The 19,962-nt window shown below is 36.5% G+C and overlaps 1 protein-coding gene across 15 annotated transcripts in view; it reads left to right on the forward strand.

The window, feature by feature from the left end:
• Positions 1-19,962, forward strand: part of da (transcription factor daughterless) — a 616,942-nt gene that overhangs the window by 235,737 nt on the left and 361,243 nt on the right. For 2 of the 15 annotated variants that reach the window (XM_081735781.1, XM_081735782.1), the window contains exon 1: positions 17,495-18,169. The exons of the other annotated variants lie outside the window; for them this stretch is intronic. In XM_081735781.1, the coding sequence (XP_081591907.1) occupies positions 17,924-18,169 (246 nt within the window). In that variant the 5' untranslated portion in view covers positions 17,495-17,923. Of the gene's footprint in view, positions 1-17,494; positions 18,170-19,962 lie in introns of those variants that run through there. 15 annotated transcript variants of the gene reach the window in all.

The following is a 19,962-nucleotide window of genomic DNA, read 5'->3' on the forward strand; positions in this document are numbered from 1 at the left end:
GCACTAATCACGTGTCAAACGACTCTGCTTAAGACCCACTGACCCTAACAATGTTAGGAAACTGTATATTATGCAGTTCCTTGCTAGAAGTTCCCGCCATTCCCTATTACTCTCTGTCTTGGGTCCGAATATTCGCCTCAGGATGTTATTTTCCAATATTTTGAGTCTGCGTTGTTCCCTTACGGCAGGGTTTCTCAACCTGGGGGTCGCGAAGCTGAAGAGATAAAGATAATTAGAATGTAATACCGGAAAATATTTTTAAATATGATTTTGAATATTGTTATGATATGCATACTTCTGTTTTTATACATACTATTAAGAACAAAAAAAAAATGTCGACTAAACAGTTTCTACAGGGGTAGATTGTTTAAAGATCCATTTAAATGAAAGACGTACGATATGAAACTAATACGAACTGCATATTAAAATTCCAGAAACTACAAATGTAACAAAACCTGCATATTGAAATACTATTAAAATTTAAAGCTAATGAGATACATGAATATGGTGTTATTTCACTAGTGTGGCAATGTCTGGTTCAATCTTCGTGATGCACATCAAGTAATTTAAAATACTCAATAACTTTTTTAACAACTGTGCAAATTTTTAAAACCAAAATTAGAAATCCCGTTATTTTTTAAAATCATATGACCAAAATTAAGGGAGTTATAAAGTTTTAAAATTTTCAAGCTGCCTCCATTTTGAAACAGTACCGGTATGCCGGATCGGATTCGATATTTGTAATATCAATGAACTGACCAAATTTGGTTTTAATCCATTCGCTTTTAGGGAAGTTACTGTATCCACTATATATCTACAAGAAATGGACTCTACTATTATAGAAATAGATGGATACCGTGAATCTCCGCAATAGGTATATTAAAAATCCCACACAAGCTTATTACAAACCAGAAATTATAAGGGGGTCGCTGGCAAGAGAATGTGATAAAATGGGGGTCATGATAGAAATTAGATTGAGAACACTGTCTTAAGATAAGCGACCATAAATAAATAACGTTGATTTAGGTGTTTCAACAATGTGAAATTTAGTGGCCGCCGTATTGAATATTATTTGATGCCATATATTTTTGAAATTGCAGTGATTTGATCGGCATCTTATTCATCAAATTCTAAAGTTATAATGGGAATTTGCGTTTTTTACAATATGGCGTTTAATATTAGGGATAGCCAGAATCGGTTCCTGGTAGAACCGGTTTTCGGCTCTGAACGGATCCGGTTTTTCGGTTCCAGGTCTGGAACCGGTTTTTCGTATCCAGGTCTGAAACCGGTTCCGGAACCGGTTCTGAAAACCGGCCACCGGAACCGAAACTTTATAACCATCCCTACGCTAAGCCCTAGCTGCTGGCAGGCTGTAAAGAGTGTGCTAAATGAAATGGTGGAAGTGACAGGCAGACGTCCAGGTGGCGGCCGCTTGTCTCATTTGGCTAAGCAAACTGAGTAACTATCAAAGTTATTGGCTAAATAGGCAAACTGGCACTTATTTGGCTAAACACCCACTGGTGGACCCAAAATTTTTTTCTGGGGGGTCACAAGCGGGTCTGTGTTGGGAGGGCACAAGTGCGTGGTCCTTTTTGTAGTGTTTTGAAGGTGAACTTTGTGCTTGCTTTATGAGTCTTTGGGGCTTTCGGATTCAGGTCTGGAACCGGTTCCTAAGATTCGGTTCTGGAACTAGGTTTTCGGAACCAGATCCGGTTCTGGAAACGGGTTTTCGGATCGAGGTCTGGAACCCGCTCAGAAAACCGGATCTACAAGAACCAGTTCCGCCGGAACTGGAACTTTGTGGCCATCCCTATTTAATATTCATCATCTTGAATTTATATGACGCTATGCAGCCAATCCAAAGAAATTTACAAATTTAACACACTATCGCCCCTTTATTAACTTTCCAAGAAAGCTATTTCAAAATCTGCACTGTCGCAATTAATATGGGACGGACAAATGACATTATTTCTCCCTGGAGGTGAGGGGAAGGATGGATATCTTCATGTGCAATGTTTTTACACAAGACTACGTTGTGACCATTATCAACATCAAATATCAATGACTTATTTTCTAGTTGTCATTTTCCTAGTAAAGGAGTGGCTATATAGATATGAAAACCTTACTTTCCGTTTAGATTCACCGTAATTCATTAACATTGCAATAAGTAGGTAATGAAGAGGTAGACTATAAGTAAGACCAATAGAACTTTGATTTTCTTAATTCTAAGGCTTTTAAGAAAATATTAATAGTTTTTTACGATCGGTGAAGGTTATTTTCACCCAATATCAAGCCGTACGTTGAAATGTTTTCCATTGACCATATTCATTTATTATAAGTGTGGTACCAGTAAATAAAACATGTGCAGTAGTAAGACACAGAGCGGACCAAGCTAAATCGAACCCAAACCAAGTGATGAACATAATTTCCAGGTCTTTCTACTGAGAATTGGCTGCGCACTACGCGCTTCCCAAGGTAGAGATACATGAGAGTTACATTTGGCTCACGATTCCCAAGGTTTAATTCTGGCGTGGGATAAATTCAATTCATATGGTAGACTCTCAAAATTATATGTGAAATCGTACAAGTTCTCCAGGACCTGCTAGACCCTAGTTTACTATATGTACCAAAATATAAGTGTATATTCAGAGTTAAGCCGCAGGAGAAAGGAGCTGATCGTTCTACTCTTGCGTTACCGGCTTCGTGGCGTACTTGCTACGTTGGATAAGAGGGCTTGAAACTTTTCGAGTAGAAGCCAATAATAAACAACTTTGGCTCTCAAACTAATGAAATGCATTTTTTGACTGTGAGTCAAAAGCGGTTTTGTTGATTTGAAATGAGATTTGATATACATTCTTTATTGTTGGGTAGTTGTAATTTTAGCAACACACAAACTATTTACTACCTAAAGTTGATATATATATTTCTGAAATATCCTTCCTATCATTGTCAACAAAAGTCTAAGACGGGCAGCGGTGGCTTAGTGGTATAGAGTGTTCACCTTTGGTGTGTGGGGTCCCAGATTCAATTTCAACTCGCTCCAAGTGGGCTTTGTAGTGGACAAACACCGCGTGCGTATTTATTCGGCGTTCTTCCGTTCCTTTCCAGTCATTCCATTATCATCACCACCGTCTCTCTTAGCCTCGGTGCATAATCATAAGACGTCTAACTAGAAGTCAAATCTACGATGGATTTACTTAATTTAGTAAAACAAAAGGCTCTTGTATCGTAACCAAAAGTTACAAATCACTAAGTTTAATTGAAAGGAACATTCTAAAGTTTTAGTACAGCCTTGTTTCTGAACATTCTAAAGTAGTACAGCCTTGTTTCTGTTGGTTTAGATGGGAACTTTTGTTTGTAATGTGGAAGCACTCGGGAAAAATGTCTAAAGAGAATACAGAATTTTGATATTCACTCTCAAAACATTATTTATTAGTAAAATAATATAACAAAGAATAAACATGAAGGCAATTCAGTTTATTGCAGAAGATTCTCAGTTAATGCGTTAGTGATAAGGGATTTGTTGGTAAGGTGAATAACATTTGTATCTACTTTCAGGAGTAGCATTGAAAATGATATTCTGACTTATTACATGCAGTAGCGACTGTCATTGGGACGAACACATTCTCTCTAAATAGTGGCGGGTGAGAAATGTCTCTCTTTGATATTACAAAGCGCTACAGATTGATCTTTGAGTGCTCAATATGTCATTAATTGATATGCTAAGAAAATAGTTTGCTGTTGCATCCATGTTATTCGTGATTAAACAAACAACTATATTTTTGATCATTGGCGTAGTTTAAAAGGTTTTTTATTTCCTAGGTTTAGTTTCCTGCTGTGTTCTTTGTTACATATATTTACGAAATAATTCATTCTTCAAGTTCTGTTTTGATAGCTGTATATTAGTTTATTGTAGTCTACAATATTCATAATTACTTATGTGCCCTAGGATATTCTCTAACCACGCACATTTGATTTGTATGGAAGAAACAAATTAAAAATTAAATTTAGCATCTGGTCTCTGGAGAACGGTTACTCAAGCTAATTGAGCAAGTATTGAATCTCAGAATATTCGCTCTTACATTTCGTTAGAGATTGTTAAAAATTACAAAAGCAAATACAAGAATAATTGATGAGTTATGTGAAGTTGCATTACATTGTTTTTCTATAATTACCATTCTAATTAGTTTTTCTAATTGAAAAGTGGAAGAAGTAGCAATAATAAGAGAATCATGCCATATGGTGATTTATTCGTTGTTTATTCATACGTTAGTTAAAAAGAGAAACATAGTTGAGTACTGCTGTCGAAGATTCTTAACTTTTCACTGATTACTAAAAAGAAACCTGACGCGTCATTTTATCAGAGTTTAAGGAGTATTGAGCCTTTTGGTCACGAGATGGCGTTAGTGTCGCCGCAAATCTCAGGGTAATACAAGTCGCAGTGGGTCAAGCTTAATTTATGGGAGGTTTTAATGCATCCATTGCATAACCTGGACCTGGTACCGTTAGACTGTCATTTGTTGCGGTCTCGGAATTGTGATAAGTAAGTTTCAGAAGAGAGATTTGAAAACTACGTGCCACAAATTTGTGACCAGAGACCACAGAAGTTCAATAGCGACGGAGCTATGATGGAAAAATGGCAGAAGGTAATCGAACAACATGCTACATATGTGGTTCGATAATGTTATTTTCAGATCACAAATATTATCAGTTTTGACCACCTCAATATTTCTTAGACAATGTGATACGTGTGTATTAAACAGTATGGATAATATGTTTTGAAACGCTCTTGGAACTTTTAAACTGAGAGATGAGAAAACGTTGAAAATTCATATGATCAAATATTGACAAACAGACATGGTTTGACATACTTCTACAATACAATCAAATTGACGGTGTTGCCAACTCAATATACAGGTTCTAACTTAAACCGATTGGGCTGATTGCTTCGAATCGGGACCCGCGCTAGAAGTGTAACATTAATTATTCTCGATTGTATAATACACACAAAATTAAATTGCAATATACGCTTTTCTTGACAATCCCAGTGAATCTAGAGCAGAGAGTTTTCATGCTAAAACTGACCAAAATTTTGTTGAGATCAATAATAATAATAATAATAATAATAATAATAATAATAATAATAATAATAATAATAATAATAATAATAATAAGAAGAAGAAGAAGAAGAAGAAGAAGAAGAAGAAAGTTTTGAACAGTGTGCTAGTTTTTAACCAACTTCAAGAAAGGAGAAAGTTTTCGATCCGACCCATTTCCCATTTGTACCTATCCATCTATATAAATAGATAGATAGATATGTTGTGTCAGTATTCACATACAACTTCGACTTAACGTGCACCGATTGTGATTATTATTATTAGACTGTGCTATGTGTAAGTCCAAGTCTTATAGGACGGCTATGTTCGTCTGTCTGTCTGTCTACAGGATTCAGAGAAATATTCGTAAGAGATTTCAACAAACTTCTTTTTCTTTCTTTTCAATTGATTCAGCTTCTTAAGAATAGGTTCCGTCTCATTTATTAACTCTCTGTTCTAACCAAAGTTGTTGAAACGAGCCATTTCCAGCTTTTTTTCCCGTAGAACGAAAAGGTAACATAGGTTTTCATAGAAGTTGTTCCTTACAAACAATTCAGCATATCGTGACTGTCCACAGCATTCTATCGGAACCGGAAGTGGTTCAAATTTACAATTATTTCCGGTTTTAGTACTGATTGCTGTAGAGCAAAACAAGGTGGAAGATATCGAGTTTTTTTTTTTTCAATCGATTTTGTATCTCAAACGAAGGTCCATCTCCTCCGTTAATTCTCTACTCAGACAAAAACCGGCAGAAATAAACTATTTCTGGTTTCAACATTTCTCGCCGCAGAACAAAAACGGTAACATATATCAAGCGGGTTTTCTGCAAACGAATCAGAGTCTCAATACAACATATCATGACTATCCACAACACTACCACAATCAGAAGTGCTTCAGTTTTACAGTTTCGGTTTCAACACTGATTTCTATAGAACAAAACAGTAGAAGATATCGGAAAACAGTTTTCTGCAATCATTCAGTAACTGACGAGTATGTTCTATTTCTTCTGTTAAACCTCTTTTTGATCCGAAAGTGTGGTATAAATCAAGCATATCGCCATAGAACGAAAACGTAACAGGTCTATTCAATGTCTGTCTGAAATCTGTTCATTGTCTCGAAAGAATATTTCTTTACCACCAGCATTACTCTATAGAAACGGCTTTTACCAGTACTTCCGGTTTCAATACTGATTTCCAGAGAAAAATGACAAAAAAGGTATCTAGTTTTTTTTTTTTTTTTTTTTAATTGATTCAATGTCAGAAGAATAGACTCCATCTCCTCCGTTAACCTTCTGTTCAAACTGAAAGTCGTAGAAATTAACCATTTCCAACGGTCAGCGCCATAGAATGAAAACTAATAGATACAGAGAAGTTTTTTTTAAGTCGATTCAACTCATCAAGTGAGCATACTACTACCAGCCGCAAAACCTACCAAAACCGGAAGTGGCAGAAATTTACTATTACTTCCGGTTTCAGTACCTATTTTTATAGTGCAAGAACAGTAAGAGATGTAATGGCTTTCAGATATAAATTCAGCGTACGAGGTGGGGCCGCCGTGGCTCAGTAGTAGAGCGTTCACTTCTGGTGCTTGGGGTCCCGGGTTCTGTCCCAGCCCCCGCCAAGTGAACTTTGTGGAGGATAAACACCGTGTGCGTGGGTTTCCTCGGGGTTCTCCCGTTTTCTCCCAATTTCTTCATTCCACCATTCAATTCATCTTATCATCATCACCGTCTCCTTTAGCCTAACCGGCATAACCGTATGACGTAAAGCTCAAAAATTTCATTTCATTTCAAAATGTTGGTTAGAACAATAATGGCACTTTAAAAAAATGATTGAGAACTGGCAGTTACATACAAAATTGGAAATGAACCAGTAAAAACAGTACGTTTCTAGTGCTTGTGGTTTTCGAGATCTCATTGTCAAATGTAGTTGCCCACAAACCTATAAACTTTTCTTGACCACAAACATACAAGCTTAGCATTTTAATATATAGACTAGCTGAACCTGAGCTCTCTACACAGCACATCATTTACATATGAGCATGAATCTCCTTGTTATTCCTCACATCTGTACATGTCCCTTTACAAACACAAGTGAAAGACGTCTTCATAAAAATTGGCAAGAGATACCATAAAGGGAAGATTTTTCCGATGACTTTTTCAATATCTCGCACCGTTTGCAAGATTTGAGCCGACTTTCTGTTGGGAGTTTTTAATTCATGTATGATCAGTGTTTTCCTTCTTCTTGCATGCAGTATGTAACAAACAAATACATTACACACATAATTAATTATAATGTCAATGATATATGGTGTTCATTGGACAAAACACCCCAAAAATAAAGATTCATCTTACAGTTAGACTGCAGAAATGGTTATCCTTCCTTTTTCATTATTATTTGCACATTAAACAAACGCCTGAGACATATGTAACCCCTACATACAACAGTGTGCTGTTGGAATGTATAACGCGTAGGATATGATGCTAGTTTTTTTTTTTTAATTTCAATGCTTCCAGTATACCCTAAAAAATGTAATAAAGAAATAATGGCCATGTTTTTTTAAAAATATTCAATTAGAACTGGGCAATCTACGCAACATTTCCAATCGATCAGTGAAAACTTCATGTTTCTAGGGCCTGTAGTTTCCGAGATCTCATTGTCGAAAGGATTGACCACAAACATATAAACGTCCCCAGCATATAGTTTAAAAAGAACTCGGAAGATGGAAGCACAATTCACGTGCATTGATTTTAAAGAAGGCTTATTAAAATACAAAGGGTTTGAACAATAATTTTATATCATGAACTTTATGAAAAAGATGTAGTAAACTAATTTATTTAAAGTACTCATAGTTTAAAATGTTTGTCTCTGTTAAACGTGAAATCACACACAACCGTAAATAAAATATTTGAAAGCCAAAGTTATAGGTTGGAGCTCAGGCGCTTTTAATTGCTATTGTAGCATTTTAATAGATAGAATAGATAATCAGTCAAGGCCACACCTTTATGATCCCAAAACATGGACACCATGACCTTTTTAGATAATATCTTTGGCTTCATGGTCAAATAGATAAACACTGTGTTCACCCATAATTACTAATCAATCTATTTATAGTAGAGTAGACGATGACCAGGAAGACAAAGTTAAGATACCCAAGTGAGCACGGATGTAGCATGATAAATTATTATCTGAGTGCGTTTCACATATACGATTATGGAGTTCGTTTTCAGTGAATGAAGTGATTGATTTTAAGCATCAACCTATAACAGTAGAATTAAATAGCACAGAACATAACTGCACAGTCTTGGAGCTTTTAATGCGCATAACACACACAATCAAATAAGGAGCAAACTCGAAGTGTATTGAAATACAAATGGAGAAAAATAATGAAGAGAAGTTCAAACAAAATCTTGACCATTCTCTAATAGATCTGATCAATATCTAATAGGCACAATTACATATGTGAACAACGGAGATATTGAAACTATAAACTCAGTTCTAAATAAATGGCTGTACTCAATGGGGGGGGAATCGTGAGGATTGAAACACAAAAGTAATTAAAAATAAAGATGCATGATATAATGCTGATTGCTTCACTGCATGTCGGGAAGCAACTTCAACATTACGTACGTTCAAACGATTCCAAGGGGGATCTCGATTTCCTAAGGAAATATTTAAAAAAGCGGAACCAATATAAACAGGTAGAAAAATGTGTAGGAACAAAAGAAAAGAATTAAACGAACAAGTAATATTAAATTTGAACCATTTCCGGTTTCGATGGAGTGTTCAGGATAATCATGGTTGTTCTGAGACGCTAAGTAGTTTGCAAAGAAACATCTTCTTTTTGTTACAGTCATTTTATGGGGATAAACGTTGAAACCGGAAATGGATAGTTTGAACGACTTCGGGATTGAATCTAGTTAACGTAGGAGATGGAACGTATCCTTGGGACACTTGAGTCGATTGCAATAAACCTATTCTCGATCTCTTTTACATTTTGTGCTCTGATACGTGTCGACAGGCAGACGGACAAAGCCATTCCGTAAGACTCCCGATCATAGTTTGTATAGGGTTATTCAAAAAGCGAGCCGGTTTGGGATCGTCTTGCAAATTTTTGTTTCTCGGTTGCCGGCATTGTTTTGTATTGTTACCCTACCCACAGACATTCCGATTGTTAGCTTAGTCTGAATTTTTCGCATTTCCTCAGTCTGTATCTAGCCATGAAGCAGTTTACCATAGCGCAACGTGTACTAATTGTGAAAATTTTTATCAATACGGAGAAAGTTGTGAAGCAACTGTGCGCGTTCTAGGACGAAATGAGGCACCGAATGAATCAACAGTTCGTAGACTTATGAAAAAGTTCATTGAAACGGGTTCAACAGGGAACATTAAAAATCTAGGCGTCGTCGTAGTAGTCGTTCTGAGCGAAACATTGCAGTGGTTCGTGACAGTGTGGTTGTTAGGCAGGCAGTAATAGCGAATTTCACGAACAGAGTTATTGCATGCCAGCGCAGTAGAGGAGCTCATATGCCCGACGTCATTCACCATACCTGAGATCGGAATGTGTGATGAACATGTTTATAAATTTTGTTAGTGTTTTTTGAAAAATTAAAGTTCATATTTTTATAATAAATTATAAATTATAATAAATAATAAATAATTTATAATAAAGAATATAGACAGCCTTGTAAGAAAGTTATGTTTAATTTGTGTTAAAGTTCATAATTTGATGTAACAAAACCGACACGCTTTTTGAATAACTCTATAAATCTAACAAGAGAAGGCGTGTGCGTGGGTTTTTCTCGGAGTTCTCCCGTTTCCTTCCACTTCATTCCACCATTTCATTCATTTCTCATCACCACCTCCTTTAGCCTAGGCGGCATAAACATAGAACATAAAACTTAAAAGATTTCATTTATTTCATTTCTATCAAGAATTTTTTTTTTTTCGTTAGTAATATCGTGATGAGAGAAATAAATTTTCTTCAGTCTGTGAAAGAACATCGTGATCAATCCATCTCTGTATAGAGTCGTGTCAGAAGTTACGCATTCAGTATAAGTGTAACTAGGGGCAGCAACAACGGCACAGGAGTGCATTTTATCCCCTCCGTCAAATTTGATGAATGAGTATTGAGTACACATTTCATTTCCTGCCATAGCATCGTTGAAAATTAGCGTTGTTACTGTGTCCTTGACTAACAAGTTTATTATTATTTAATATTTTCTCTACATTCGAGTGAACAAACTACGGATAATCCAAATCTATTACTTTTTCTCAGTGGTTCCCCCCTTTTTGTGAGGTTTACAGGAAGTTTCTTGCAATTTTCTAGATTCATCCAATATTACACTCTTCTATATCTTCAGGAATTATTTCCTTCGACTCTAATTATTTTAAGTGCCCTTCTGAACGCCTTGTGAACAACTCTGGTATCCGATATTCGTATTATTGGTATTGTTTTCACATTTTTAATTTTTAAAAAAATCTTGTTCTGTTTTGTTCTCAGCTAGTTGTTCATATTTTTCTGTTTTCGTCCATGATATATATCGTTCGCGATCAATGGAACTCATCCAATCTTGAATAAGGTGTGCAGGTCTTTGGTTCAACGTAGTGAAAAGCGTATGTGGTATGCTACAACAATACTTAATCCAATCTTGATGAATTTGATATGATAGTAGATCTTGCCTAGCTTATGGTGTACAGGTAATCAGTTCTCGGGTTATTGACTGCCAAATTCGGGTTTGGACCAGAAATGGCGTGGGTCAATGAAAACGACCCATGACCTACTGACTGATCCACTACCCACTGTGACTCACTCTGGGCCAGAGCTTTATGAGCTTATTACACACATGAAATATTATGTTGTGCAGTTCTATAGTCCTCGAGTCATTTCCCATTGAAGTTGGGGTTTGAACGTACTTAAGTTTAAACCCTAAGTCTAAAGCCAATAACTAAAGAACATTTAGTTGCCGAGCTATGGCCCACCAAATTTCAGGCTTATACGTAACAAACCTGTTACGGGAAGTAGTAATGAGGGTGCAGGTTGGGAACGAATTAGAGTAAAACAAAAATAGTACAATGTACGTAATAAATACGTTTATACATTTATTACAGAAACTGCATATGTATTCAAGAAAATATCTGAGAAATTCGAAGTGAGAGTACATGTTTCACGATCTAAATTAATAATAATCATTAAAAAAAGAAAAAAAAACTTAAGACCAGAGTTAATGTGAGTGCAGCTGCTCACTCACTCTGTGGCCGCCTATGAAAATAAGTGCAATGTGTATTTATAATCAAGATTTGCTAAAAATCAATAGACGATATTTTTTCCGCTACAGGAAAGTTTACTAGCTTCTCTTTGCCATTTCTACATTATTATTATTATAGTTTAACACCCCTTGTTTATGTACTAAGGCTAAGAGAAACGGTGATGATGAGATGGATGATATGGTGGAATGAAGAAAGAGGAAACGGGAGAACCCGAAGAAAACCCACGCACACATCATTTGTCAACTACAAAACCCGCTGGGCGCGAGTTGGAATTGAACCACTAGCCCCGCGCCGGAAGTGACCACTGTACCATTTAGCCACCGCTCAGGTTTGTTGTGTTTGTTTTTGTTATGTGTAGTAGATGTATCTCTTCTTTCTTTTTGCTTACATTGTGTTGTCCAGCGAGTTATGAGTTACTTCTATCGAATTATTATTATTATTATTATTATTATTATTAAGTGTACTGTAATAAACAGAAAGGTATTGTGTATTTCTAATTAATTGCAATTTCAGAGTGGGCATTTCTTTTCTTTCTGTTGAAGTGAAAGTTGATTTACTGAGCAGAAGATGCAAATTATATTTCGCATCGTCTTTTGCTTTTTCGTTTTGTGGTGAACCAGGTTGTGCATGAGCAACTGTCAGAAAGCAAGGTTTCCAGAATTAATAACAGATTTGTTTTGTAATTTGTTTCTTGACGGATTGAAAACATTGTCGTGTGTCGCACTGAGTGAGTCGTGTTGGCTGGGAGAACTTATTCATGAAGCAACTCGCTGCTGTTAGTTCATTAGATAGACAGGATATTTATGTCAACTGCTTTAGTCTTTGTCCCCGCCTGCCCTTCCTATTGTTGCCAAGTTTACGGTGTCATTTGTCAGGCTATTGTTTTGGCGAAAGCAGTTTATGATGGAACTTCCATTTTGTAGGGAAGAGGTGATGGTTTATGGCTCGCTTGTTGATTATTGTGGTAGGGGTTATTATTTTTATTAGAAACAACATGGCAACGTTGTATGCGTGGGCTGCTTGGAGTTGGGGAAGGACCTCAAGTCGAGATGGTCCAGCTTCTATGGAAGCCGAATGCAATGCAGTGTTGCAGACTGAGAGAATTGGTGCTATGTATGTTTCGCGTTGCGATTTACTTCGTAATTACAGAAATTACTGACAGAGGTTATTCTAATTCTTAACTTTTCATCAGTTGGGATCTCAATATGAAAAACTTAGTCATGAGGGCTCTTTCATTTTTTTTTTTTTTTTTTTATAAGTCTTGAGATCAAACAAGTGTAACTTTTAGCAGTTATTGAATATGAATCAGTAAAGTGTGGTTCAGTGGTAGAACGCTCACCTCTGGTCTAAGAGGTCTTGGTTTTATCCTTTTCTTCGCGAATTTGTGGTGGGTAACATCGTGTTCGTAGGTTTACTTTTAAGTTCTCCCGTTTCTCACCAATGAATCATTCAATCATCTGCCACCTCTAGTCTAAAGGGCAGTAAGTGACACGTAAAACTAGAAATTTGATTTCATGAATATGAATACGTGATTTTTCAACTGGGACTAGACCTAGTCATTTTAATACCACACGAAACAGTTCTGATTTAAAGATTAATGTTGTTTTAACTCTGCGAACTAATAAATCACAATGTGGAAATCGTTTTTATTTGCGTTTAACTGAAACAAGCAGATAATTAAAATGTTGCAGATACACTGTAACGTTTAGCTTTTTTGCATTAAACTAAATATTATAGCAACGCTCTGTTTGGTTTTGTTAACTCGAGTTCAGTTCCCGGGGGTGGGATGCTTTCCAAAATAGACAGCGAGAAACATGAATATGTGCTTTAAGAATAACACTCGTCTAACTAGGTGTGTGGCCGAACATTCGACCTTTGAGGGTGATCTGTAGTGCATTTCAGAATAGCAGTTTATCACTTTCTCATTTAATTAAAAGGTTCCAACCCTTAGTCTCGGTTCAGACGAGCAGAATCTGTTGTGGACCCGCGCGAGCCGGAAATACATTGTGTTTTATCATTCATGCCACACGAGCAGACTCTGCTGCGGACCCGCAGCGGGCAAAAATTGAGTTGTGGGAACTGCTGGCTCGCAGCGAGTCCGCACAGGTATAGCGGGGTCGGCAAACCATTGCTAGCAACGAGTCAAGCCATATGAGCAGCCTTTCCCGCGCCCGCAGAAATGGAAGGCGATGAACTGGACATAGAAGTATTCAGTAACGACATACAAAAATCCCTAGATATGGAATTTAAAGTGTGAAAAATATCGAGACAAAAAGCGAGAGATATGGAACGAGGTGTGTGAGAAGAAAAAACAGCATTGATATGTATTATTATTATTATTATTATTATTATTATTATTATTATTATTATTATTTTAATGTGAGAATCTAATATTCATGTTGTGTTACTAGTGACATAATAACACCTTAAAACTAGAGTCAAGATATCGTTAAGTCTTAATTGTTTTGTTTTTCGTTTGTTTGGTTTTCTTTTTGCTTTGTTTTGTATCTGCTTATCAATCTTTTGTCTGTAGTTGTCCCTGACCTTCCCTTCCCTTTCCTTTTCTTCCTCCCATTTTCAAAGGATACGTATATATATATAAACATTCCCAATGATGATACCTCGCCGGTTTTGTATGATCAAAGCACCGGCTGAAAGTTAGTCAGCTGAGCAAATGTAATAATAATAATAATAAATTAGTATTTACATTTGATTTTCGTTTAGCATCCCGTTTCAGCAGCGAGGGTATGAACAGTTTATTGTGATATTGTGTATTATGTAGCCTCTGTGCTGAAAAGGGACGCTGAAGTCCAAAACAACCATCAACATTATAGCAGAACAGAAAAGAAAGAAAAAAAAACACCGTTTTTCGTCTGTCAATTTGTCGTCCATTGTTAACGTATTAAATTTTAAAAATATTAGATTTAATACGAAAATTAGTTGAACATGGTATTCATCAGATTAAAAAAAAAAAAAAAGTGTGCTGGGTACGTAAGAAAAATATTATTGGTTCTCGTATAATTGATAATATTGTGCACATCGTTGCTATTTTAGAGATAGCAACTGAATATTTCTTGACATAAAGAACAACTTAAAATGATGTTATGAAACTCTACCTATGTAACTTACAAAATAATAAGCCTATCTTTTTCTGTTTTCCTTTGCTGCATTGCCTCCTTGTGGTGTGCTACCCATATTGGGAATTTTTCTCAAATCCTTTTATAGTTATTCGTAAAATATTTGAGCCACCTTCCCTCTGATGATTGCATTTCAATAAAAGTGTAATTACAAAACCCCATTACATACTCCATTTTTGGCATAAATTTTGAACTCCCCTATCCACTTTTTGTAAATGAATAAGTGGAAATTTCGATATAATATAAATGGCCGCCCTTCCTCTTTTAGCAGCGGAATATACGATAGCTTTGAAACATGTTCCATTGTTTTATGTAAGAGTTCATATTTGGAATTCACATCTTTAACTTAAGAGACTCTCACACACGACAATGTGTGAATAAATAAAGGGAAATGTTACAATTATAAAAATATTCCCCTTTTCCCACCTTAGAAGTGGACTATTCGGACACACTAAATCCAATATTTTTATTTAAGAGTTTACATTCGGAATTTCACATCTCCAGTTTAAGCGAATCCTCACATTGAACACTTTCTCAATATATAAAGGGAAATTTCACTACTATAGAAATTAAATCTTTGAGTTTTATGTCCCACGCTTATGCCGGGTAGGCTAAAGGAAACGATTATAATGAGAATAATTGAAATGGTAGATTGAAGAAAGTAGGGAGAAACGGGAGAACCCGAGAAAACCCAAGCACACGGTGTTTGTCCACTACAAAGCCCACTTAACGCGAACTGGGATCGAAGAGAGGTGAACGCACTACCACTGAGCCACCGCGACTCCACTACTATAGAAATCCCCCTTCTGCTCTTCAAGAAAAAAAGTATCAAAAACGCTGGAAATTGTGCTCCATTATTTTTATTTAGGGGTTTATATTCCGAATTTCAAATCTCTAACCGAAGCAAATTTTCACAGTCGGCTCTTTGTGAATAAATAAAGGGAAATTTTACTGTTACTGAAATGCCTCTCTTACCCTCTTAGGAGCGGAATATTTGGAAACGCTCAAATAAGTGTATAATTTTTAATTTAAAGTTGCCAACATATGCCAAAAATTGTAATTAGTCACGCGGTAATTAAACCACGCTAGTGGACGCTAATAACAACTGAAAAGGTCTATGAATAGGTCCCCGAATTTCTTACTTTCTGCATTCATACAAACGCTAGTTAATATAATTAGCTTACATTTAATGTAACAGCTGACATTTTAATTGGTGGTATCGGAAGTCTTATGATAGTTCCTTCTGCCTTAATTTTATCACTTAACTTATTATCGTTAAGAGTTCATCAAACGAAGTGCTTGTCAAAATGCCCATGCGAAAATAATTTAAAGAACTTCTCTTCGTCATTGCGTAAATCAATAAACATGGGAAACAATTGTAGCTGAAAATAAAATAAACTGTTTTCTATGTTGGACTGAAACGCCCGCCCTAATTCGCTGCGAGCCCACAGCAGACGTTTCTGCTCGTCTGAACTGGTTGATCTGTGACGCCCGCGCGAGTCTGCTGCGGGCCCGCAACAGACTTTTCTGCTCGTCTGAACCGAGCCTTATAACTGAAGACTTTGAAAACGTGTGTAAATGCAAGCTAACTCTTTAACAGGAACGACGAATTACTGAAAATCATGGTTGAAATTGATGACAGACGAGACCTTCGTTAAAGAATACATAATTAATGCACGCCAACAAGCTAATAACTAGTTGTACTGGTGTAAATATTTAAAGTTAAAACTCATCCGTATCGAATGTTGCTTAGTTCTAGCCATACAACCAAGTTGTAAAAGGGACATATTGACCGGTAAGATACGGACTCTGATAAATTTGTGTAGCCTGCTACAACAAGCAGCACTTAATTGATGCCGTCTCTATTGTATAAAGATGACTTCATCTCTGGGACTAAGATGTTACATATTATCTAAGAAATCCTCATTTTTTCTAAACAGCGTAGAATACCAGTACGAACGCCTGTAGATATTCATAGAACTTGAAACATTCCTTTTGTAACAAAAGAAACACTGAACAAAGCTGCAACATACACTATATTTTAAACTATAATGTGTTACGGTTTCGGATTTCTAGCATATCCTTCATCAGACACTAGTATTTTATGTTCTTGTTATGTCGTGTAAATGATAGTGATGTTTTTGTGTACCGGAATATTCTTCATTTGAAGAAAGCAGATAGTAACAGGTTTGTTTTGTTTGTTTTCTGTTTTTTATAGATTATTTCTGTTCTTCCTAGGAAACTCGAGGAAGAAAGAATGTAATTCGCATCTTGATTTTAAACACACTAGCCAAGTATGTCTTTTATACCGATTGATAATGAAGTTGCTGATCGCTGTAACATCAAAATATGTGGTCAGAATTGTGTTGTTACTACTAGATCAGATGACTGTCCATATTTTCGGACATAAATTGGTGTGCAACCGTTAGAAAAAAGAGGGGACAAACTGGAGTAAGTAGACTAACATATAAGCACTTAAAACACAAAGAAAGCATATATGCATGCGAGAGCTTGCATGCATCTACGAATCTCCGTGTGAAATTTTGTGAATGACTAAAATATTAATCAAACTCCCATGACAATCCCAAGGATGAAACTTTAAAATCCAGTGTATTTCTTGCTTTAGAATAATTACCAGTGATAGCTTATGTCTTCGTCGTTACGAACGGTGATGGTTTTATGGGTGAGATGCGGGTAGATATGCCATAAGTTATTTTCAAACTTAATAGCTTGATTGAATTTATGACTGATGCTCGTAAGCTGCTATATCTGCGCTGTTATCGTCATTGCAGTGTGCTGTAGTGACTTGCATCCGAGTATGACTGATCAACGTGCATACTATAAACATAATATTATCCCGGAGTCATTGGCTTTGTTTGCACGTTTGGATGAATCTAGATCTCTTTCCTCTTGTCAGGTTCTGTACAAGCAACCCGTCTCCCTCCCATCTGATTCCGCTCCCTCGGCCACGTTTGACGGCCTCCTAGTCAGCCAGTAGGTTCTTCTAACTGGGCTTCACAGTTCAGCGGTGTTGAATGCTAGTGCATGGTGTATAAACGGAGAGAATAGGTGGGATCCAGAGGGGAGTACATTTATATTGGTGATCTCCAATTTTTTGTTGTTTTATATGTAACGAGGAAAGTTACTGCAACAGACAAAAGTTTGTATTTCCGAGAACCAGTTATTGCGTTGGTGGTGTAGTGTGATCCGAAACCACGTGTGTGTATGTTGTGAGATGCAGTGTTTATGAAGGAAACGCGTTATTAGAAGTCGATCCTAGTTAATATGGTTTATAAAGTGCAAAGCTGATCGAGTAATGATATTCCAGTGTGGTAATTGTTATTCTTAAACAGTTTATTTTGAAAACCCTTTGTGGTCACGACCTTGCTTTACCTTCGTGGCCGTTTCCGTTATACCCCACATGCATCAACCTACCACAACCTTTGCTGACCCCGAGTCCTCGGACCTAGTGTACATGCGACTGGGCGTTGGAAGGACTACAAGAAACAACGAAGAGGACAACGGTGAAGAACCATCAACAACGACTACCAATAACAATAATAGTGGAGAAGGATTTGTGTCTAAAATGCCAGGACTGGTCGAAGCAGACGATGGAATATTTGATCCTGCCTTTGCGTACTCGGGGCCACCCTACACAGAAGCTCAGGTAAGAATGTCACTTCAGCAGATATTCAAGCACTCTTGGAAGCAGCATCCATACTTTATTCTATTTATTTATAGTCATACGAATTTTCTTTACATTCTAATATATTTCAGATGTTGAATTTTTAGTATCACTCAAAATTGAGTAAGAAGTGAACTACTTTGTTACCGTTCAGTTTCGAAGCCTATTTATCTATTTTAGTTTCAAATTCCAGTGACATTGAACGAATCTGAAATTCAACTAAAGCTTTGGTTTCAGTGGTAACCATAAAAATCACTCCAATAGTATTCATAGAACATGCCTAAAGCTTACATTATAAATAAAAGACCTATATAGCCTGCGTTGGAAAACGGTTTTGAGGGTAATCCCCCCTTTCCTCCATTGGCACCAGTTATCATGATCATTGCTATCAAATAAGGGAAAATAGAGCGGCCGTGATTTCTAGGTACATAATGTAGGGGGAGTACATTCAGGTATATATCTTTGTCAGGTGTGTTTCGTTGTCCAATATTGGAGCAAAGTCAGATCCTGGGAAGCCCTTGCAAACTTTGGGGACCCCTCGACCGTCTATCATCGCCAATGAAGTGGAGTGAAAAATGATTAATATGGCTATATAATATTGAATTCTTCCGTAGGTACACACACATTTGTGTGATTGGCCGTTAAAGAATGTAAACATACTGGTTGGCAATCAGATGTCATTGTTACATTACCAGCGTTCTTGTTCGTGTGAAAAGTCATTGTGGGAGGATTTGGGCATTGTTGCACGGTACAGTCCGCAACAAAAAACCTGCAACATGAGCATGTAAGTTTATTGTTAAACTAACAGCCCAGGGAATCAACATAATGTCTTAAGTGGTACGAATCACGTTAGGAGAAACCTCGGCGTCCTCCCCTGCACATTTACTTTGGAGCAAAAGACATCGTTGTTTCACAATAAAATTACATGCTCATGTTGCAGGTTTTTTGCTGCGGACTGTACCATCCTCCGCCAATATTTTCCGATGTTATAAGCCAGTTCAAAAATCAAATGTATTTATTTGATCCAATTTACATAGGTATGACAATGATGAAAAAGATAAGCTTAACAACTTTTTAATTTATGATAAATATACCATGTGTTTGCTACATTTCAGTATAGGTGCAGAACTTGTACGAAGATTTCTTTCTTTTTTCATATAGGTGTTACGTCAGACCTGTGTTTGTAGTTACGTTCGTGCTCGCAGTTTGTTATTGTTATTATTTATTGAGATCTCGGTTGCATATTGTACTGTATTACATGATGCTTAAAGTGAAAAGGGAAAAGGACATAAACTGGCCTATATTATTATTATTTCGTACAATTAAATTACATGGAGACCACCACATATTGGATATAAATAGTAACATATGCATGAAATCAACTCATCCTTCGAATATCTTAAAAATTTACTTTATTAGCGACGTACAGTGCGTACTAGTTTTTATTGTGTAGGCTTGCACAAAAAAGTTCATTTAGTAACCCGCTGCAAAGAATGACAACCTAAGCGAATAAGTGATACCCTAATATGAATTCGTTCATGAATTGTAATAAAAGTAATTTTTGAATTGTTCTAATCCTTTTCTTCTGATATAAATAGATTGATTAATTACGGTATAACAGGTTTTGTCTTCGTGAAGAATAATCTTTAACCCTCCATGGTCACACTGGTGGGGTCTGACAGTCTCCAGAGAAATTAGTTCTGATTTTTTCCTGTTGTTTTTTGAAACCTTTCTCATCCATACAAATTCAATTGGCAACACTGCCAGTTATGGCT

The sequence above is a fragment of the Thermobia domestica genome, chromosome 13 (genome assembly GCF_964235325.1).
Source record: "Thermobia domestica chromosome 13, izTheDome1.hap1.1, whole genome shotgun sequence".
Taxonomy (NCBI): Eukaryota; Metazoa; Arthropoda; class Insecta; order Zygentoma; family Lepismatidae; genus Thermobia; species Thermobia domestica.